The 23536-nt window shown below is 48.3% G+C and overlaps 1 protein-coding gene across 5 annotated transcripts; it reads right to left on the bottom strand.

The window, feature by feature from the left end:
• Positions 1-2581: 2581 nt before the first annotated feature.
• Positions 2582-22572, bottom strand: OSER1 (oxidative stress responsive serine rich 1). Of its 5 annotated transcripts, none has more exons than XM_038750577.1 (4): positions 22473-22572; positions 10654-10771; positions 3949-4062; positions 2582-3411 (listed from the first exon to the last, which is right to left on the bottom strand). In XM_038750577.1, the coding sequence occupies exons 2-4, from the start codon at positions 10728-10730 to the stop codon at positions 2742-2744; spliced, it is 861 nt and encodes a 286-aa protein (XP_038606505.1). In that variant the 5' UTR covers positions 10731-10771; positions 22473-22572; the 3' UTR covers positions 2582-2741. The 5 variants fall into 5 exon arrangements, with proteins under 5 accessions (XP_038606505.1, XP_038606510.1, XP_038606506.1 ...); XM_038750582.1 differs by lacking the exon at positions 22473-22572 and adding an exon at positions 21971-21987; XM_038750578.1 differs by lacking the exon at positions 22473-22572 and adding an exon at positions 18921-18947.
• Between the last annotated feature and the right edge of the window lie 964 nt (positions 22573-23536).

Here is a 23536-nt window from a genome sequence, read left to right as displayed (position 1 = left end):
CACATGGGACAACCTGATTGCTTTGTATCTACGTAGAGCTTTGAACAGTGCTTGGCACATAGCAAGCGCTTACCAAATACCATCATTATTCTACATGCTAAATTGGACCCATTCCATGTCCCACATGGAGCTCACAATCTTAATCCCCATTTTACAGATGAGGCAACTGAGGCACGGGAAAGTTAAGTGACTTGCCCGAGGTCACACAGCAGCCATGTAGCAGAGCCAGGGTTAGAACCCAGGTCCTTCTGACTGTCCCCAACCTGTTCTCTATGCTGTTTCTCACTTCCCACTTGCCCACTCCCCTCACTCCCAGATTTCCTCCTGCTGCTCCTAGGTGGATCCAGCATTCCTCCTTCCCTGATCCTTTGCCACGGAAGGCCATTCCGATCCTTTTAACTGCAGGGCCTTCATGGTTTCACATGAAGCCAGAGATGGAGGAAGCCAGGGTTAGTCCAGTGCTTCGCACACAGTAAGCGCTCAATAAATACAACTGACTGAATCAATAACTACCCTTTGAAGCGAGGAGTGAGGTTGCCCAGGGAAACACGAGTCGCTGTCTGGAGGGGTTATTTGAAAAATACAGGAGTCAGAATTCCATTTCAAGTGTGGCCAGGAATTCTGCAGTCCTAAGTCAACAATCTTGCAGAATCCTGTCTGAAAGGGGCATTCACCAAGGAGCAGACTGCAAGAGAAGCAATGTGGCCTAACAGAAAGAGCAAGGGCCTGGGAATCAGAGGACCCAGGTTCTAATCCCAGCTCTGTCACCTGCCTGCTCTGTGACCCTGGACAGGTCCCTTAATTTCTCTGCGCCGCAGTTTCTTCATCTATAGAACGGGGATGGGGACCGTGTCCGACCTGATGAACTTGTAGCTACCCCAGCACTTCGAACACTACTTGACTTGCAGTAAGTGTTTAATAAAAGGGAGAAGGAATAGACGGAGAAGAGGAGGAGGAGGAAGAGGAGAAGGTGGAGGACAATGAGAAAGAGGAGGACAAGGATGAGGACAAGGTAGATACAAGCTAATCAGGCCAGGCACAGTCCGTGTCCCACATGGGACTCACAATCTTAATCCCCATTTCACATATCAGGTAACAGGCACAGAGAAGCCAAGTGATTTGCCCAAGGTCATACAAGCAGACAAGTTGCAGAGTCAGAATTAAAACCCAAGTCCTTCTGATTCCCATTCCCACGCTCTATCCACTGCACCATGCTGCTTCTCAAGCTTGGAACTTCCTCCCACCCCGTAACAAATAGACCCCAGTTCTCCCCACATTTAAAACGTCTAGACTGTAAGCCCACTGCGGGCAGGGATTGTCTCTCTTCATTACTGAATTGTACTTTCCAAGCGCTTAGTACAGTGCTCTGCACAGAAAGCGCTCAATAAACACGATTGAATAAATCCCTCCTAAAATCCTGCTTTCCATGATGAATTTCCTAGCCGCTTTGAGCCATTTTGCCCCTCGGCCATCTCCAGCGTTCATCAGAATTTCTTACACCGTCCTTAGACGCATATACATCTGCTCCATTTCTTCTTACGTTTGTCTTCCCCGCGAGAATGCAAGCTCCTTGCAGGCAGGGAACGTGTCACTTGGTTATTTGGTTACAGCGTCCTGCATCTGGTAGATGCTCGGGAAACGCTCCTACTACTTTTGAAACTTCAAATAACCCTTCCAATATTACGCAGTGTTTGGAAGCAAAACAAAGACCATTGAAAGAATTGTTAGTCAAGAGGCTGAAAGATTGGGGATGCCATTCTCAGCCTTATTTGCTCTGTCACCTTCCCGCACAAGTCGGGTGAATTTTCCCCCTCGTCTCCCAAATCGACACTCAAACTAGAGCTCGGAAACAAGTCGGCGTGGACCGAAACACAGGATCCCTCTTGACTGGCTAAGGCCCAACTCTGTTGCCTTCCCGGGGCTTGGATAGCAAGATGGACCACGGCCAGGTGGTCAGCCCTTGAATCAAAAAAGAACCAGAAGGTCCATTCGAGCCAGCTCCGCACAACGGGGGGCTCCTATAAATATCCCCCCCGCCACCCCGCTCTGGACAAGCTGCGTATTTCTGAAGCCGTAGGACCCAGGGCAAAGGTTCAACTTGCCCAACAGCCCCGGGGGACGCTTAGCAGACAGTCTTCTGTTGAGTGTTTCGATCGAGAGGCGTTACAAATGTCAAATGGCAGCCAAGAAGCCTCATTAAACGCCCATAAAATCCGGCCCCGTCTTTCGGAGCGGAAAAAGGGGACGCTGAAACTACGCCGGGATCGAATCGCCCGCCGCTTACCAAAATCCGTCCCCGTCTTTTGGAGCGGAAGAGGGGGATGCTAAAGCTACGTCGGGATCGAATCGCCCGCCACTTACCACACCTTCTCGTCTGATTTTCTCGAGACACACCACTCCGTAAGCAGATCTGAAAAGGGACGGAGTCCTCTGACAGAGAGAGCTTTCCCAAAGACCCACCCACCCCTCCTCTCCCTCAGGCTGCTTTCCCCTCCTTAACCCCCTCCGGGAGCCTCCGCAGGGTCCCTCGACGGCGCGCTTTTCTCGGGGCGAGGACTTAGTTCACGACACGAAGGTGAGCTGGGATGCCAAGAGACGTTTTTATTGCAAGCGCAGTGAGCAGAGAGAGGTGTTTGCCCCGCACGGAGAGAGATCGCAGAGGTGTCCGCCGAGGGCCGGGTGGTCCCTTGCCGGCCCCACCGTGGGTCTTACGGCGCAGTGGGCTCGCGGGCCGGTGGCTTTCAGGTGTACATCATCTCCGCCATGTGGGACATTTTCTTGGGGATGTACAAATAGTATTCCATGTAGCCCGAAAGGTCTTCGATAGTCACATCGTCCACGTAGGCCCTGGCCTGCTCGGAACAGGAACGCGGGGAGCCGGCGGCCCCCAGGCCGGATGGAGTTCTGCCGTGTAAAGACTGCGAGTGGTCCTCCAGGGGACCTCTTCTCTCCGCCGCCAAGGGAGGGACGTTCTGCAGGCCCGAAAAGGAATACACCTCCATGTCCTGCCACCGCTGGCACTGGCACTCCCGCCCCGCGCAGGCACACGGCCGGCCCTGGTTCAGCTCGGACACGGACCGGAAGTCAGAGAGGTCACGGCCTTGGGAGGCCAGGGCGGAGGCCGGGGTCTCCTGGGCGTCCTCGACGGCCGCGGGGCCGCCCGCCGGGGCCTCGGGGGCGGCGAGGGGTGCCACGGGGTGTTCGCTCGGGCTGAGCTCTTTAGGGGCGGGGATCCCTAGCCGGCTGGCGCCGCTGTCCGCAGGGTCGCTTTGGCTTTTGTGCTTGAGCTGGCTGCTTGGGGAAGAAGCCTTCGTGCCGCAGTGGATGAACTTCGGAGGGTGAAGGACGGGAGACTTGGAACGCCGACGCCGCTGGGTTCGCGCGGTTCCTCTGGAGGCTTTCCTCGTTGACCTGAGGGAGGGGGACATACCGGGAAACGCTGAAACGGAAGGCTGACCTACTCGAGGCCGCCAAAGGGAGGTGGGAGACTTAGCTGGGGCCCGTTAAGGACGGGGACTGTGTCTGTTTATTGTTGTATTTGCATCGTGTGGACCCGAAACACAAGATCCCTCCTGAACGGTGAAGGCCCGGCTCTGTTGCCTTCCTCGGGTTTGGATAGCAAGCTCGACCAGGGCCGGATGGTTCACCCGTGAATCAAAAGAGCTCTGAAACAGAGCCAGAGGGTTCTGCTCTCCCAAGCGCTTCGTACAGTGCTCTGCACACAGTAAGCGTTCAATAAATACGACTGTCTGTCGCCCGGGACACGATGCAAGTGAAATGCAGGCCGGGCATTCCCAGATTCCAAGATTCAGTCAGGGCTTCAACTCGATCGAGTTCATTGTTCAGACATAAATAAAAAAAGTACCTGGACGAAGTGGAGGGATAGAGGGTCATACTCTTGGTTTAAGGAGAAACGAGTCAGGCGAGAGAAACTCAAAGCACGCTCACCCATGCCAGCTGTCTTTCGGGGCACACACGGTTTTGGGTTTGCTCTCGTCCGGAGCCGTTCGGGCTGATGTTCGGACGCTCGTCCCCTCTCCGACGGGAAGCGAGGCCGTTGACCTGTGAGGTGAGGATAAAAGTTGGTGCTGGAGGATGCTGAGTGATCAGGAATTTCAGGTGCTTTGGAAAAAGCCACTACCCTACTCGGGTCTGTTCACCACCACTCAACTGTCACAAATTCAAGAGTGTGAAAAGGAACTCTAGGATACACATTCCGGCCAGAAAGTGATGTTTCAGAGGAACTGGAAAACACGGTTGCCCTCGCAGGGTTACGATTCGGCTATAGTGTATTCTCAAGCAGTTGGGAGGATCACGTTGGCACTTGCCAGAGGTTTGTTAGCCTTTAAAAGGGAACCAACTGCAAATATTTAAAATTCATGGTTTACTGGAAAACAACCTGAAGCATGTGCAAATTGATCCCCCCCAACACACACTCAAAAGGAGCTAACAACTACTGATAAGTATGAAAGAAAGAGACATCAATGCAGGCAGCTTGAAACAAACTTTAAAAGCCTTTTTCATCTGCCACAACCTTTCTGAATTTCCCCATATGACAGAAGTCAGGGACTAGTTCCCTTAAAAGAGAATTACCACAAGTTCCCTAAAAATCCTCACTTTCCAGAGCCCCAGAGTTAAAACAGAAATTCCTAATTAAAAATAGGCTTTGACGGTTTTCAGGTAGTTCACCTAATCACACCAGGTCCTGAGCCCACGAAGCACACAAACGGTTTGAACTCTAGTAGTGAGCAATCTAGAGCTGCAGTGTAGCTGCTTTTAAGAGACTGACTGATTTAGAACATGGACTGGCTCTGGATTCTGGCTCTGATCCTAATATCTAAGTTACTTATTAAGCACTTACTCCACGCTAAGCACTGGGGTAGACACAGGGTTATCAGACCAGATACAGTCCCTGTCAAACAGAGGGCTCATAATCTACTTTATCCCCACCTTACTGATGGGGAAATTGCAGCATAGAGAATTTAAGGAACCTACCTAAGGTCACCCAGCAGGCTGGGACAGAGCCGGGACTGAAACCCAAGCCTCCCGATTCCCAGCTTTTGGCTCGTCCCACTACACCACACTTGGATCGGAAATACTTTCATTAACCTCTCCTTAGAAGTGACAGATACGGCTTCCTTCCTAGTTAATAATAATAATGATAACGGCATTTCTTAAGCACTTGCTATGTGCAAAGCACTGTTCTAAGCGCTGGGGAGGTTACAAGGTGATCAGGCTGTCCCACAGGGGGCTCACAGTTTTAATCCCCATTTTACAGGTGAGGGAACTGAGGCCCAGAGAAGTTACGTGACTTGCCCAAAGTCACACAGCTGACAGTTGGCGGAGCCTGGATTTGAACCCAGGACCTCTGACTCCAAAGCCCGTGCTCTTTTCCACTGAGCCACGCTGCTTCTCCAGTTAATGATCATCTAGTTAATGATGGTATTTGTTAAGCGCTATGTGCCAAGCACCGTTCCTGGTTCTACTTCAAGGAGATGTTGAGGCCACTGGGGAGAATCTCCAAAGGACGCTGGGCCAAAAAGGCTATAATGCCTTGAGATAAATCATCATTCCCAGAATTTACCGAGTGGCTGCTTGGTGCGGTTGAACTGAAACCCGCTCCGAGTTTTTCAGCCTAACTTTCCTGGAAAAAAACATTCGGGTCTCTCAGTTTCACCGAGGTGTTCGGTCTCATTTAAAGTCGGCTAATGATATAAGGCCATCAGGAATGTTTGATGTAATAGTCTCAGTCTGCTTAGTCAGAGCAATGACTCACCCTTTCCACTCCATCGTGGCCTTCCTCAGTCCCTCCCCTGTCCATTTTCTAGAGGACGAGGCCTCAGAGAGCTCATCCGTTATGGTAGTGCCGTACTTCTGGAAGGAGATACTATTCCAAGACCGAATCCAATGTTGCTCAGAGGCTGCAGACTGAAACCTTTTAAAAAGGCCCCGAGTGTTATTTTTAGGAACACCAAAGAGCTCTCCAAAGCCCCGGCTTTCTACAGCAGCATGAAACAAACGTTATGCTCACAATCAAGATATTGTGTTATGGCTCATCTGAAAGAACTCATTAATATCGCAGCAAGGATAGGTGGTTCTACTATGGTTAATAAGTTTTTACTTAGAGAGAAATCACATTTTATTAATCCAGGCTTCTCAAAGGACTACGTAGCAAGGAATTCAGAGTGTGAGTACTTTGCTTTGATTCAATTCTGTTGCATTGTGCTCTCCCAAGCACTTAGCAGAGTACTCTGCACACAAGTAAGCGCTCAATAAATACAATTTAACCAAACCAGCCCGACTTAAGATCTGGAGCGAGTCCCAACTGCTAATAAACCGAGGGTCGCGCTCTGTGCCCACTAAAGATTTACTGCTACTGGGTCACCCTGACTTGTTTCTAAATTGTGCTAACAAGACCGTGCTCTATCTAATAATAAATACTGTGGCATTTGTTAAGCGCTTACTACATATCACTATACTAAGCGCTGGGGTAGATAAAAGGAAAGTAGGTTGGACACAGTCCCTATCCCAGCTAGGGCATACAGCCTTAATCCCCAATTTACAGATGAGGTAACTGAGGTCCAGAGAAGTGACTTGCCCACGGTCACACAGCAGACAAGTGGCGGAGCTTAGATTAGACTCCCAGGCCTGTGCTCTATCCTCTGGGCCACACTGCTTCCCCTAAAGAGTTAAAAAAGAAAAGGTCAACTACCTGGGAGTCAGGAGACCTGGGTTCTAATCCCACTCTGCCCTTTACCTGCTGTTATGACCTTGGGAAAGTCAGCTGGTTGGACCTCAGTTTTCTCATCTGCAAAATGGGGAAAACCTCCCTCAATCAATCAATCAATCAATCAATCGTATTTATTGAGCGCTTACTATGTGCAGAGCACTGTACTAAGCGCTTGGGAAGTACAAATTGGCATCACATAGAGACAGTCCCTACCCGATAGTGGGCTCACAGTCTAAAAGGGGGAGACAGAGAACAGAACCAAACATACCAACAAAATAAAATAAGTAGGATAGAAATGTACAAGTAAAATAAATAAATAAATAAATAAACAGAGTAATAAATATGTACAACCATATATACATATATACAGGTGCTGTGGGGAGGGGAAGGCGGTAAGGCGGGGGGATGGAGAGGGGGACGAGGGGGAGAGGAAAGAAGGGGCTCAATCTGGGAAGGCCTCCTGGAGGAGGTGAGCTCTCAGGAGGGACTTGAAGGGAAGCCTCAAGCCTCAAGCCTCAAGCTGTGAAGCCCATGAGAAACAGGGACTGTCCAAACTGACTGTATAATGTTTGGCACACAGTAAGTGCTTTAACAAATACCACTGTTATGCAAAACTTTGGAATGCCTCCTAATGTGACCTGGGTGGGGGTGAGGAGGGGCTGGGTAGAAGATGCCCTACATATGACAATGCCAAGACACCTGCATTCAAACAGCAGCTGGCCTGCAAGTGCACTAATTACTCTGACCAGAGCATCCAAGATAATTGATATTGGTGGCAGGATTCATTCATTCATTCAATTGTATTTATTGAGCGCTTACTGTGTGCAGAGCACTGTACTAAGCGCTTGGGAAGTACAAGTTGGCAACATACAGAGACGGCCCCTACCTAACGGGCTCACAGTCTAGAAGGGGGGAGACAGACAACAAACCAAAACATGCCAGAGGTCATGGGTTCAAATCCTGGCTCTGCCAATTGTCAGCTGTGTAACCTTGGGCAAGTCACTTCACTGGGCCTCAGTTCCCTCATCTGGAAAATGGGGATCAATCAATCAATCGTATTTATTGAGCACTTACTGTGTGCAGAGCACTGTACTAAGCGCTTGGGAAGGACTATGTACCACGGGGGGCTCAACCCGATCACTTTGTAAGCTCCCCGGCGCATAGAACAGTGCTTTGCACATAGTAAGTACTTAATAAATGCCATTAGTATTAGTAGTAGTAAAACAAAACACGTAGACAGGTGCTTTCCAAGCTCTTAGTCCAGTGCTCTGTACACAGCAAGTGCTCAATGAAGATGATCTTTTTATGGCATTTATTAAGCGCTTACTATGCGCAAAGCACCGCTCTAAGCACTGGGGAGGTCACAAGGATCCTACTGACCAAAGGTTTCCATCGTGACTGGCTCACCACAGAGTCTGTCGGGGCCTGAAATGAAGTCCGAGGGGCTTATGCAGAATTTCGCTGGGGCAGAGCCAAGTTAATCAGGTCAGGGATAGTCCCTGCCTCACATGGGGCTTCCCAAGCTAAGTAGGAGGGAGAAGAGGTACTGTCTCCCCATTTGGCAGATGAGAAAAATGAGGCACAGAGAAGTGAGGTCGTCACACGGCAGGCAAATGCCAGAGCTGGGATTAGAACCCAGGTCCTTGAGGTCATGCTGCTTCCCAAGATCATTTTAGGGAACGATCTTGGAGCTTCCTTGAGCCTTAAAAAGTAACGATACCCCTATCAGATGATCTTTAAGACACATTTTCTATGCCACTTTTCTATGCCACTTATTTAGAGACAACGAGAACGATCAATCCTGGGACTCTGGAACCTCGTGGAACGTACGTACACCTGGGAGGCCAATTCAGACAGAATTTAAAGTCTCCTTGTTCAAATTCATTCATTCATTCAACGGTATTTATTGAGCGCTTACTGTGTGCAGAGCACTGTACTAAGCGCTTGGGAAGTACAAGTTGGCAACATATAGAGATGGTCCCTACCTAACTAACAGTGGGCTCACAATCTAGACGGGGGAGACAGACAACAAAACAAAACATCTAAACCAAATAAAATAAATAGAATAAACATGTACAAGTAAAATAAATAGAGTAATAAATCTGTACAAACATATATACAGGTGCTGTGGGGAGGGGAAGGAGGTAAGGTGGAGGGGTGGGGAGGAGGAGAGGCTGATGTAAACCACTCATTCTTACTTGACAATCTGGGTCAAGATGCTGTTCTACATCCTCATCACCCTGGAAGCCCGTTGTTGGGTAGGGACCGCCTCTATACGTTGCCAACTTGTACTTCCCAAGCGCTTAGTACAGTGCTCTGCACACAGTAAGTGCTCAATAAATACGATTGAATGAATGAATGAAAAATGGGGAGGGGGAGTAGGGGGAGAGGAAGGAGGGGGCTCAGTCTGGGAAGGCCTCCTGGAGGAAGTGAGCTCTCAGTAGGGCTTTGAAGGGAATCCATAATAATATAATGATGGCATTTATTAAGCATTTACTATGTGCAAAGCCCTGTTCTAAGCGCTGGGGAGGTTACAAGGTGATCAGGTTGTCCCACAGGGGTCTCACAGTCAATCCCCACTTTCCAGATGAGGTAACTGAGGTGCAGAGAAGTGAAGTGACTTGCCCAAAGTCACGCGGCTGACCGCTGACGGAGCCGGGATTTGAACCCATGACCACTGACTCCAAAGCCCAGGCTCTTCCCACGGAGCCACGCTGAAATCCACGCTACCTCTTCTCTCAGTTCCTTCGCTATGAAGGGAAATCAGGAAGAGCCCTGCAGTATAACATCAAGGTTGACATCTCCCATGAAAAATGGAAGAGCCCTTTCGTAGACAAGCTCTTCAATCAATCAATCGTATTTATTGAGTGCTTACTGTGTGCAGAGCACTGTACTAAGCGCTTGGGAAGTACAAGTTGGCAACATGTAGAGACGGTCCCTACCCAACAGTGGGCTCACAGTCTAGAAGAAAGTCTTCACAGTCTTCAGAGAAAGCGTTGTTCTCAAAACAACACCGCCCGCTACTCTAGAGCACTCGAACGGAATTAGGCTACGGTCGCCTTGGAGTGCAAAATTCTCGCTCGCAATGTGCTGCACTGCTGCCCGCCCACTTCCTTGTTGCCCCCACTGCCCCAGAGGGAACACAACTGACTGATAGGGGCACAAGAGGGTAGGTGATCTGACACATCAGCAACACTAGAATCAATTCCTTCGGGCCGGGTTCCTGGTCCCAGAATAATAACAATAGTAACTGTGGTATTTAACTGCTTACTATGCACCAGGCGCTATACTAAGCATTGAGGTGGATACAATTCTAGACTGTGAGCCCGCTGTTGGGTAGGGACCGCCTCCATATGTTGCCAACTTGTACTTCCCAAGCGCTTAGTATAGTGCTCGGCACACAGTAAGCGCTCAATAAATACGATTGAATGAATGAATGAATCAAGCAAATCTGGTTAAATGCAGTCCCCGTCCCACGTGCGGCTCACAGTCTTAATCCCCATTTTACAGATGAGGTCACGGAGGCACAGAGAAGTGAAGAGACTTGCCCAAGGCCACACAGCAGACAAGTGGACTAGAACCCATTAATTAATTAATGATGATGGCATTTGTTAAGCCCTTACTACATGCAAAGCACTGTTGTAAGCGCTGGGGAGGACACAAGGTGATCAGGTTGTCCCACGTGGGGTTCACAGTCTTAATTCCCATTTTACAGAAGAGGTAACCAAGGCACAGAGAAGTGAAGTGACTTGCCCAAAGTCACACAGCTGACAAGCGGCGGAGCCGGGATTAGAACCCATGACCTACTGACACCTAGGCCCGTGCTCTAGCCACTGGGCCACGCTGCTTCTCTAGCCTCGTGAGCAGGACGTCCCTCGTCCTTCAGGAAGGGAGACTAATCCATCCGGCGGGTGTTTACTCACCCGGCCGCGTCCACTCTTAGCTTCTTGAAAGCAGTCTGCAGGCTCTCCTCTTCTGCGTCCTTGGCTTCCGATTTCATGGTGGGATGTGTTCCGCCGCCACAGATGTCCGTTGTTAATGCTGAGAAGGAAACAGTGAAAATAAAATTAAGAGAGAAAACACCAGCAGGTGCTTTTGGGCACTTCCCGATTCCGCAAGACCAAGGGGGGTTCAGATTTCAAAACGTGCAGGTTGGATTTTATTTGGGAGTTGGACTTTATTTCTTGGGAGAAAAAATTGAAGTGATATAAAATGGACTTCTTATTCATATTCATTCATTCAGTCGTATTCATTGAGCTCTTACTGTGTGCAGAGCACTGTACTAAGCACTTGGGAGAGTACAGTACAACAATAAAAAGGCACACTCCGTGCCCACAATGAGCTTGCCCCGTGGGAGACTGGGACTGTGTCCAAACTGATTGTCTAAATCTGCTGCAACACTCAGCACAGTGCTTTGGCAAGGAGGAAGCATGTTATAAATACCATCATTATTAATTATTATTATTATTATTATCCCAGTGGCTGAACCAAGCTGACCTTGCAACGTTACTCCCTTATCAGTTAAAATCCAGAAACAAATCACTTGTCCCTCTCCTTGCTTTCCACTCACTAATGATATAACTTCCTCCCAGCTGATAAAATGACTTTCCCCCTCGGGAATAACTGCTAGACGTTTTACAATAGACAACATTTTCATTCATTCAATCATATTTATTGAGCACTTACTGTGTGCGGAACACTGTACTAAGCGTTTGATTATTTTGGTACTTGTTAAGCGCTTACTATGTGCAAAGCACTGCTCTAGGCGCTGGGGAGGATACAAGGTGATCAGGTTGTCCCACGTGGGGCTCACAGTCTTCATCCCCATTTTACAGATGAGGGAACTGAGGCCCAGAGAAGTGAAGTGACGTGCCCAAAGTCACAGAGCTGACAAGTGTTGATTTAACACAAACAAGTTATATGTTACCAGCTTGTACTTCCCAAGTGCTTAGTACAGTGCTCTGCACACAGTCAGCGCTCAATAAATACAATTGAATGAATGAATAAATGAAAGTGGCAGAGCCGGGATTTGAACCCATGACCTCTGACTCCCAAGCCCGGGCTCTTTTCACTGAGCCACACTGCTTCTTTCATTCCGAGGGCTGCCGTTTGCCTCATTTTACTGGTTTAAAAATCCTTCCGATTCCAGGAAACTGGGGGCTTTTCCCCTACCATCCTCTTGAAGCTCCAGGTTAGCTGAATCAAAACATTAATAAATAAAAATGAGCTTCAAAACAACTAAGAGATGCTGCTCGTTATTAAGCCAATAGCACAACAAGAGGGTTGAAAACACATTTCGGCATCTGCTGATGTACACCACTCATTCTTACTTGACAATTTGGGTCAAAATGCTGTTCTACATCCTAGAAACCTCCATCAATCAATCGTATTTATTGATTGTTAATTTATTGTTATTTATTGTTATTTGCCTCTAGGCAAATAACAGTCTAATGAGGGCTAACCCAGCCCTCATTAGGGGTCTAAAGGTTTATAGGTCATCAAGTGGCCAAGTTTATTTTGGCTTTAACACTTCATTAATTCATTCATTCAATCGTATTTACTGAGCGCTTACTGTGTGCAGAGCACTGTACTAAGCGCTTGGGAAGTACAAGTTGGCAACACATAGAGACGTCCCTACCCAACAGCGGGCTCACAGTCTAGAAGGGGGAGACAGCCAACAAAATAAAACACGTGGACAGGTGTCAAGTCATCAAGACAAATAGAAAGAAAGCTAGATGCACATCACTAACAAAGTAAACACCTCCCGCTTCTAACTAGGAAGTGTTTTGACTGACTTGAATAGAGTGATTAGGGCCCATCTGGATTTAGTTTAAATAAACTGATGGGTCTAATTAGCATAGACTGGGCCCCCGGCTTGCAGTAGAGTGACACTGCCACGAAAAACTGCCTGGCTACTTTGTTTTCCAACTGGTTCCCTAAACGACTGACTTCTAACTTAATGTGTGGTTTTCCTCTTGTTGCTCTAAAGGTCAGATCGCCCCGCCTTTTATTTAGACAAAACTACACCGAACACTCCAGTTTCGTGCACCCCATTAACTGCCTACACCGAACACTCCAGTTTCGTGCACCCCATTAACTGAGTTCAGCAATAACTGAATAAATAAATAATAAACAGCAATAACTGTTTATAAATAACTGAATCAAAAACAGTCCTCAGTGGACTCGCCCCAGATACGCCTGGAGGATGACAAATCAAACAAACGTTCCAGTCAAGCTCCCTAGAATTACAGAACAGCAACATGTGTGACCCAGGCACACAAACGATTATTATTGTTGTAATTGCGGTATTTGTTAAGCGCTATGTGCCAAGCACTGCCCCAAGTGCTCAGCACTGTTCTAAATTGGCAGTTTAAGGACTAGAGCAGGTCATAACTGGAGAAACACCCGGATTCAGCGGAACAGGACAAAAGGGCCTACACACATGAGGACACACACGCACACAAGCACCACAAACAGGGAATTGTTCAAGCAAAGAATAGACGGTTTCACGTACCTACTCCCCCCCACCGCCCATCCCACCCCCAGCTCTCTGAAGCAGCGCCTCTGTTCTTTAACTTCCCATCTCTGTGTTCCTCAGCAATGGCTGGATGCTATTATGAGACATCTGATGTTCCAAATGTTGGGGTGGGGAAGGGGCGGCGGGGGGGGACGGGGAGAAGAGTGTCAAAATGTTGGATATTCTGTTGAAGGCAGGCAGAATCAAGGACCACCATTGTTCCTGACCACAGGCAGCTGTAGCTGGGGAACGAATCAGAAAACATAACTTTTGACTACTACGTTGAACAGATCAGCCTCCTTTGTTCGGGACTGACCGAAGAAATGTCAGGAATAGAGTCCCTTCACCGCCGAGCAAAAACTCGGGGAGCCAACTTCATGGTTCTAACTCTCCGGATGATCCGCGCTGCCTTTACCTTGCATGAGTTTTGATTTATTTAAAGTCCAAGAGCTGCCGAATGTGAAGATTAACCTCTGGGGGCTCCAGAAGTGGCAGTGATTTCAAGATGATTGCTTAGGGCCCTATGCAGGGGCACTAAATGAGATTGGCTAGTGGCATGGGTTTTATCGGAAAGGTCCACTTAAAAGGCTGTTACTATTTACAGGAATGTAGTTCCCCCAGACCTCAACATGAATAAAACTGAAAAACTGAACGGAAGGGTCAGTTTTGCACTGTTTTCCGAAAACAGAACAGTGGTGTGGCCTAGTCAGAGGATGGGCCTAGGAGTTGGAGAACCCGGGTTCATCATCATCATCAATCATATTTATTGAGCGCTTACTATGTGCAGAGCACTGTACTAAGCACTTGGGAAGTACAAATTGGCAACATATAGAGACAGTCCCTACCCAACAGTGGGCTCACAGTCTAAAAGCTCCAATCCTGATTCTGCCGCTCGCCAGCTGTTCGACCTCGGCCAAGCCACTTCACTTCTCTGGGCCTCAAGTTTCCTCGCCTGTAAAATGGGGGTTCGATTCCTGCTCTCCCCTGCTACTCAGGCCGTGAGTCCCGTGTGGGACGGGGGACTGTGTCCGACCCTGATTATCGTCTACTCTACCTCTGAGTAGAGGAGTCTACTCCACCTCTCCCCCTCCTCCCTCACCTCCTTCCCCTCCCCACAGCACCTGTATATATGTTTGTACGTATTTATTACTCTTTATTTTATTTGCACATATTTATTCTATTTATTTTATTTTGTTAATATGTTTTGTTTTGTTCTCTGTCTCCCCCTTCTAGACTGTGAGCCCACTGTTGGGTAGGGACCGTCTCTATATGTTGCCAACTTGGACTTCCCAAGCGCTTAGTACAGTGCTCTGCACACAGTAAGCACTCAATAAATACGATTGAATGAATGAATGAGTACAGTGCTCGCCACACAGTAAGCGCTTAAACATCACCATTTTTATAACTTGCTTCCTTAGATGATTCAACTTCTCCCTAGGCTTTTCAGGACCTGGGGGGTTTTCTCAGATGACTAGGGGCAGCGTGCTTGTCAGAATTTAAAAAGGGTAAATTCCTCATTTCCTCTTCGTATTTGAGGGAAACCCTAGCGGGTTGACGTTTGTCTTCTGTCAACGTGACCACCATGGTGGACTGGCTGACCACAAACCCCCAGATGCTGTTACTGAGTCCTATTTTCCCTTCAACCGTGAGCCCTGGGAGGAAAGTAAGTTCGCCCTCTCGATTTTAAGCTCCTGGTGGGCAGGGAACACATCTTGGCTACCTACTCTGTTGTACTGCACTCTCCCAAGTGCTTAGTACAGTGCTCTACACACAGTATGCGCTCAAGCAGCAGGGGCAAGGGCCCGGGCTCAGGAGTCTGAGGACGCGGGTTCTAATCCCGGCTCCGCCACTTGTCTGTTGTGTGACCTTGGGCAAGCCACTTCACTTCTCTGTGCCTCGGTTATCTCATCTGTAAGATGGGGATTAGGACCGTGAGCCCTAGGTGGGACAACCTGATCACCTTGTATCCACCCCAGCGCTTAGAATGGTGCTTAGTAGTAATAATAATAATAATAATGGCATTTGTTAAGCGCTTACTATGTGTCAAGCATTATTCTAAGCGCTAGGGTAGATCCAAGGTGATCAGGTTGTCCCACGGGGGTCTCACAGTCTTCATCCCCATTTTACAGATGCGGGAACTGAGGCCCAGAGAAGTGAAGTGACTTGCCCAAAGTCACACAACTGACAATTGGCGGAGCCGAGATTTGAACCCATGGTCTCTGACCCCAAAGCCCGGATTCTTTCCACTGAGCCATGCTGCTTCTCACGCTGCTTAGCCCATAGTAAATGCTTAACAGATACCATCATTATTAATAAATACCATTGATTGACCTAGGTAGGAGGGAGGACAGGGTATTGTACTTTCCCAGCGCTCAGTACAGTGCTCTGCCCACAGTAAGCGCTTAATAAATACTATGGAATGAATGAACTGAATCCCCATTCTACAGATGAGGATCCGATTATCTTGTATATCAAGTACCACAGTACTTGGATATATTAGTCAAACTTATTTACTGAGCACTTACTGTATGCAGGGCACAGCGCTGAGCCCTTGGGAGGGCACAACAGAGTTGGTAGACACGTTCCCTGACCACAAGGAGCTAACAGCCTTGAGGGGGAAGAGAGACATTAGAATAAATTTCTGATATGTACACAAGTGCTGTGGGTTGAACAGAGGGTAGAAACCCAAGTATAACAACAAGGCAGAAGGAAGAGGCAGCAGGGGAAATAGAATAATAATAATGATGGCTTTTGTTAAGCGCTTACTATGTGCCAAGCACTGGTCTAAGTGCTGGGGGGGGATACAAGGTAATCAGGTTGTCCCTTGTGGGGCTCACAGTCTTAATCCCCATTTTACAGATGAGGGAACTGAGGCCCAGAGAAGTTAAGTGAGTTGCCCAAACTCAGACAGCTGACAAGTGGCAGAGGCCGCATTAGAACCCATGACCTCTGACTCCCAAGCTTGGGGTCTTGCCACTGAGCCACTCTGCTTCTCTATATAGCACCAAACAACTACAACAATTATTACAATCACTATTATGAGGGTCTCACTAGATGGTGGACGTTATCCTACCAGGGGGCAAGCAAAACTCTCTTCTTAAACACACCAATCGGTGCTTTCTGTGTGCCGATCACTGTACTAAGCACTTGGGAGAGGACGCCACGACAGAAGTGACAGAGCCCTCCCCATCAGAAAAATCGGGATGAAGTACCCTCTCTCCCCCTTGGTCTTGTGGGCCCGGTGCTGTGCCCACCCTGATTGAGGGGGCTGACCCAGGGTGACTACGGCATAGGAGAGTGGGCCAATTAATCGATCGACCAATCAATCCTATTTATCGTCCGGCAGGACAGCTGACCGGGCACCCCCAGAACTTACGTACCCATCGTTAAATTGTATATTATAAACTACTTATTTATTCATATTAACGTCCATCTCCCCCTCTAACCTGTATGCTCACTATGGGCAGGGAAAGAGTCTGTTGTAGCGAACCCTCCCAAGTGCTCAGTACAGTGCTCTGAGCACAGTAAGCGCTCAATAAATACCAATGATTGATTTCTTGCAGGGGTGCCCTGCCGTCGCCCTGCCGGGGGTCACCCCAGAAGTCCAGCTGCCCCCGGGGTCACCCGGGGTCTGGTGGGTGCAAACAGGGTCTGGGAACGGGAGGCTGAAATCAAACAGTCATTCATATTTATTGAGTGCTTACTATCAATCAATCAATCGTATTTATTGAGCACTTACTGTGTGCAGAGCACTGTACTAAGCGCTTGGGAAGTACAAGCTGGCAACATATAGAGACAGTCCCTACCCAACAGTGGGCTCACAGTCTAGAAGGGGGAGACAGAGAACAAAACCAAACATACCAACAAAATAAAATAAATAGAATAGATAGGTACAAGTAAAATAGAGTAATAAATACGTACAAACATATATACATATATACAGGATATATATTACTATGTGCAGAGTGTTGTACCAAGCTAGGGACCGTCCCTATATGTTGCCGACTTGTACTTCCCAAGTGTTTAGTACAGTGCTCTGCACACAGTGAGAGCTCAATAAATACGATTGAATGAATGAATGAAGGAATGAATGAGAAGATAATATAACTACAGACACACTCCCTGTCCACAGCAAGCTTACAGTCTAGAGCAGAGGGAGACAGACATTAATATAAATACAATTACAAATATGTAAATTCCGAGCACAGCACTGTACTAAGTGCTTGGGAGTGTACAATATCACCTTCCTCATCCACAACGAGCTTACAATTTAGAGCAGGGAAGACAGACACTAATATAAATAAATAAAATTACAAATAAGGACATAAGTTGTGTGGGGATGAATAAAGGCAGCAAGCCAGGGCCATACAAAAGGGAGTGGGAGAAGAGGAAAGGAGGGCTTAGTCTGGGAAGGCCTCTTGGAGGAGATGGGCCTTCACTAAGGCTTTGAAGGGGTGTGCAGAGCACTGTACTGAGCACTTGGGAGAGAGCTTGTTGTGAGCAGGGAATGTGTCAAGTTTGTTGTTGTAGTGTATTCTCCCAAGCACTCAACAGAACACTATACTAAGCGCTTGGGAGACAGCTTGTCGTGGGCAGGGAATATGTCAGTTGTAATAGTGTCCTCTCCCAAGCGTTTAATAGAGTACTGTACTAAGCACTTGGGAGATAGTTTGTTGTGCACAGGGAATGTGTCAAGTTTATTACTGTAATAATAATAATGATAACGATGGTGGTATTAGTTAAGCGCTTACTATGTGCGAAGCACTGTTCTAAGCACTGGGGGGATACAAGGTGATCAGGTTGTCCCACAGGGGGGCTCACGGTCTTCATCCCCATTTTACAGATGAGGGAACTGAGGCCCAGAGAAGTGAAGTGACTTGCTCAAAGTCACACAGCTGACAAGTGGCGGAGCCAGGATTAGAACCCATAACCTCTGGCTCCCAAGCCCGGGCTCTACCCACAGAGCCACGCTGTTGTGGTGTCCTCTCCCAGTGGTTTAGTGGAGCACTGTACTAAGCGCTTGGGAGACAGCTCGTTGTGCACAGGGAACCTGCCAGCTGCTGTAGTAGTGTCCTCTCCAAAGCACTTAGTCCAGTGCTCTGCACATAGTGAGTGCTCCATACATATGGCTGACTGAATGGAGAAGGTAGCAGCCACATTCCCACATGGGTTCTAGTCCCAGCTCTGTCACTGAGTCTGCTGGGTGACCTCAGGCAAGTCCCTAGAGAAGCAACGTGGCTTAATGGAAAGAGCCCGGGCTTGGGAGTTAGAGGTTGTGGGTTCAAATCCCGGCTCCGCCACTTGTCAGCTGTGGGACTCTGGGGAAGTCGCTTCACTTCTCTGTGGCTCTGTTGCCTCATCTGTAAAATGGGGATTAAGACTGTGAGCCCCACATGGGACAACCTGAGTACCTTGTATCTATCCCAAGGCTTAGAACAGTGCTTGGCACATAGTAAGCACCTAATACCATTATTATTATTATTATTTCTCTGGGCCTCAGTTCCCTCATCTGTCAAATGGGGGTGAAGACTGTGAGCCCCGCGTTGGACAGGGACTGTGTCCGTCCTGACACAGCGCTTAATACACAGCTTAATCCACAGACACAGTGGACACAGTGGACACAGTACCCACCCCAGCGCTTAATACAGTACCTGGCCCACAGTGAGCGCTTACCAAAAACAAATAGAAGCTGCAGAGCTTAGTGGAAAGAGCCTGGGCTTGGGAGTCAGAGGTCGTGGGTTCCAATCCCAGCTCCGCCACTTATCAGCTGTGTGACTGTGGGCAAGTCACTTCACTTCTCTGGGCCTCAGTTCCCTCGTCTGTCAAACGAGGATGAAGACTGTGAGCCCCACATGCGACAACATGATTAGCTTCTATCTCCCCCAGTGCTTAGAACAGTGCTTGGCACACAGTAAGCGCTTAATAAATGCCGTTATTAATATGAAAGAATCCAGCGCTTCGAACAGAGCTTGGCACATAGTAAGCGCTTAATAAATGCCATTATTAATATGAAAGAATCCAGTGCTTAGAACAGTGCTGGGCACATAGTAAGCACTTAACAAATGTCATTATTATTATGAGAGAATTCAGCGCTTAGAACAGTGCTTGGCAACTAGTAAGCGCTTAACAAATGCCATTATTATTATTATTATGAGAGAATCCAGTGCTTAGAACAGTGTTTGGCACATAGTAAGCGCTGAACAAATGCCGTTATTATGAGAGAATTCAGCACTTGGAACAGTGCTTGGCACATAGTAAGTCCTTAATAAATGCCATTATTAATATGAAAGAACCGAGCGCTTAGAACAGTGCTTGGTACATTGTAAGCGCTTAACAAATGCCATTATTATTATGAGAGAATTCAGTGCTCAGAACAGTGCTTGGCACATAGTAAGCACTTAACAAATGCCATCATTATTATGAGAGAATTCAGCGCTTAGAACAGTGCTTGGCACCTAGTAAGCGCTTAATAGATGCCATTATTAATATGAAAGAATCCAGCGCTTAGAACAGTGCTGGGCACATAGTAAGCGCTTAATAAATGCCATTATTATTATGAGAGAACCCAGCGCTTAGAACAGTGCTTGGCACATAGTAAGTCCTTAATAAATGCCATTATTAATATGAAAGAATCCAGCGCTTTGAACAGTGCTTGGCCCATTGTAAGTGCTAAACAAATGCCATTATTATTATGAGAATCCAGCGCTTAGAACAGTGCTTGACACATACTAAGCGCTTAACGAATGCCATTATTATTATGAGAGAATCCAGCGCTTACAGCAGTGCTTGGCACCTAGTAAGCGCTTAACAAATGCTGTTATTATTATGAGAGAAGGCAGCGCTTAGAACAGTGCTTGGCACATAGTAAGTGCCTAACAAATGCCATTATTGTTATTATTATGAGAGAATTCAGCGCTTAGAACAGTGTTTGGCACATAGTAAGCGCTTAACAAATGCTGTTATTATTATGAGAGAAGTCAGCGCTTAGAAAAGTGCTTGGCACCTAGTAAGTGCTTAATAAATGCCATTATTAATATGAAAGAATCCAGCGCTTAGAACAGTGCTGGGCACATAGTAAGCGCTTAACAAATGCCATTATTATTATGAGAGAATTCAGCACTTAGAGCAGTGCTTGGCACCTAGTAAGCGCTTAATAAATGCCATTATTAATATGAGAGAATTCAGCGCTTAGAAAAGTGCTTGGCACCTAGTAAGCGCCTAACAAATGCCATTATTATTATTATGACAGAATTCAGCGCTTAGAACAGTGCTTGGCACATGGTAAGTGCTTAACAAATGCCGTTATTATTATGAGAGAATTCAGCGCTTAGAACAGTGCTTGGCACACAGTAAGCGCTTAACAAATGCCATTATTATTATGAGAGAATTCAGCGCTTAGAACAGTGCTTGGCACCTAGTAAGCGCTTAACAAATGCCATTATTAATATGAAAGAATCCAGCGCTTAGAACAGTGCTGGGCACATACTAAGCACTTAACAAATGCCATTATTATTATGAGAGAATTCAGCACTTAGAGCAGTGCTTGGCACCTAGTAAGCGCTTAATAAATGCCATTATTAATATGAGAGAATCCAGCGCTTAGAACAGAGCTTGGCACACAGTAAGCGCTTAACAAATGCCGTTATTATTATGAGCAAATTCAGCGCTCAGAACAGTGCTTGGCACATAGTAAGCGGTTAACAACAAATGCTGCTATTATTATGAGAGAATTCAGCGCTTAGAACAGTGCTTGGCACCTAGTAAGCGCTTAATAAATGCCATTATTAATATGAAAGAATCCAGCGCTTAGAACAGTGCTGGGCACATAGTAAGCGCCTAATAAATGCCATTATTATTATGAGAACCCAGCGCTTAGAGCAGTGCTTGGCACATAGTAAGCGCTTAACAAATGCTGTTATTATTATGAGAGAATTCAGCGCTTAGAAAAGTGCTTGGCACATAGTAAGTCCTTAATAAATGCCATTATTAGTATGAAAGAATCCAGCACTTAGAACAGTGCTTGGCACATTGTAAGTGCTAAACAAATGCCATTATTATTATGAGAGAATCCAGGGCTTAGAACAGTGCTTGGCACCTAATAAGCACTTAATAAATGCCATTATTAATATGAAAGAATCCAGCGCTTAGAACAGTGCTTGGCACATAGTAAGCGCTTAACAAATGCCGTTATTATTATGAGCAAATTCAGCGCTTAGAACAGTGTTTGGCACACAATGAGCGCTTAACGAATGCCATTATTATTATGAGAGAATTCAGCACTTAGAACAGTGCTTGGCACCTAGTAAGTGCTTAATAAATGCCATTACTAATATGAAAGAATCCAGCGCTTTGAACAGTGCTTGGCACACTGTAAGCGCTAAACAAATGCCATTATTATTATGAGAGAATCCAGCGCTTAGAACAGTGCTTGGCACATACTAAGCGCTTAGCAAATGCCATTATTATTATGAGAGAATCCTGCGCTTAGAACAGTGCTTGGCACATAGTAAGCGCTTAACAAATGCTGTTATTATTATGAGAGAATTCAGCGCTTAGAACAGTGCTTGGCACATAGTAAGTGCCTAACAAATGCCATTATTATTATTATGAGAGAATTCAGCGCTTAGAACAGTGCTTGGCACATGGTAAGCGCTCAGTAAATGCTATTATTATCAATAAATGCTATTATTATCATTATTAATGATAAATGCCATCATTATCACCGTCTTCTGTGCGCCTCTGGGCAGTCACTTCACTTCTCTGGGCCTCAGTTTCCTCACCTGTCAAACGAGGACGAGGCCTGTGAGCCCCCCCCCGTGGGACCACCTGATCAGCTTGTATCTCCCCCAGCGCTCAGCACAGTGCTTGGCACCTCGTAGGAGCTTATCAAATATTGCTATTATTATGATTATTATTACTATTGGGAGAGGTCCGGGGAGGCGGAAGGCGGGCGGGGGGCGGGGCGTCCTGAGGCGACGGAAAAAGGGCGGGAAAGGGCAAAGGGCGGGAAAGGCGCCGGCTGAGGCGAGGCCCAGGCCGGACCCCACCGGTTCGGACCAGACCGGCTGGGGGGGGGCGCGCGAGAGACGGACCGCGCCGGCGCGAGACGGCCTGCCCCCGCGCATGCGCGCTTGGGGTGAGGCGCGAGGCCGAGCCCCGACCCTCTGAGGGGGCCCCGCGACGCCGCCTGGCGCTTCATCCCGTCCGGTCCGCGGACTCACTCACCCGCTCGCGGCGGCCCGTCCCGGCCTCCGTCCGTCCCTCCCTCCCTCCGCCACGGCCGCCCGCTCAACCCGGAGCGGACCCGCCGCGCAGGCCGCCCCACTTAACCGCCCCACCCCCGCCGCATCCCGTGACTCGGCGGCCAGCGCGCGCGCGCGCGCGCGCGCCCCCCGGCGCAGGCGCAGGCGCGGCTGAGGGCTTCGCCCGCCTCCCTGGGTGCACGTGCGCGTGACGTCACGTCCTGTTATTCTCTCCCACTTCCCGATCGCGCGAGAGGGGGGCGGGGGGGGCGTGGTCGGCGGCGCATCTCCTTCCTGCTTCCGCTCCCCCCGTCTCCATGGAGACGAGGCTCCAATCCGCTCGCTGGGTCCGGGGTCTCCATGGAGACGAGGCCCTGAGCCGTTCGCTGGGTCCAGGATCTCCATGGAGACGAGGCTCGGGCTCGTTTGCCGTATCCGGGGTTTCCGCGGAAACGAAGTTCTGATCCATTCGGTGGGTCCAGGATCTCCATGGAGACGAGTCTCGGACCTGTGGCTGTTTCCATGGAAACGAGGCGCTGAGCCATTCGCTGGGTCCGGGGTCTCCATGGAGACGAGGCTCTGAGCCACTCGCTGGGTCCAGAATCACCATGGAGATGAGGCTCGGACGCGTTCTTTGTATCAGGGGTCTCCGTGGAGACGAGGCCGTGATCCGTTCGTTGGGTGCAGGATCTCCATGGAGACGAGGCTCGGGCCCGTTCGCTGTATCCGGGGTTTCCGCGGAAACGAAGTTCTCATCCATTCGGTGGGTCCAGGATCTCCATGGAGACGAGTCTCGGACCTGTGGCTGTATCCATGGAAACGAGGCGCTGAGCCATTCGCTGGGTCCGGGGTCTCCATGGAGACGCGGTTCCGATCCGCTCGCTGGGTCCGGGGTCTCCATGGAGACGAGGCCCTGAGCTTTTAGACTGTGAGCCCACTGTTGGGTAGGCACTGTCTCTATATGTTGCCAACTTGTACTTCCCAAGCGCTTAGTACAGTGCTCTGCACATAGTAAGCGCTCAATAAATACGATTGATGATGATGATT

Source organism: Tachyglossus aculeatus, chromosome 8 (genome assembly GCF_015852505.1).
Source record: "Tachyglossus aculeatus isolate mTacAcu1 chromosome 8, mTacAcu1.pri, whole genome shotgun sequence".
Lineage (NCBI taxonomy): Eukaryota > Metazoa > Chordata > Mammalia > Monotremata > Tachyglossidae > Tachyglossus > Tachyglossus aculeatus.
Note: the sequence above shows the minus strand (reverse complement) of the source record. Positions and strands in the feature narration are given on the sequence as shown.

Excerpts from the sequence above, each read along its gene's own strand:
- OSER1 (XM_038750577.1), bottom strand. The coding sequence starts at position 10,730 with ATGAAATCGGAAGCCAAGGACGCAGAAGAGGAGAGCCTGCAGACTGCT. Across the intron at positions 4,063-10,653 it reads CTAAGAGTGGACGCGGCCGG|GTCAACGGCCTCGCTTCCCG; the intron begins GTGAGTAAACAC and ends CTCACCTCACAG. Across the intron at positions 3,412-3,948 it reads CCGAAAGACAGCTGGCATGG|GTCAACGAGGAAAGCCTCCA; the intron begins GTGAGCGTGCTT and ends CCCCTCCCTCAG.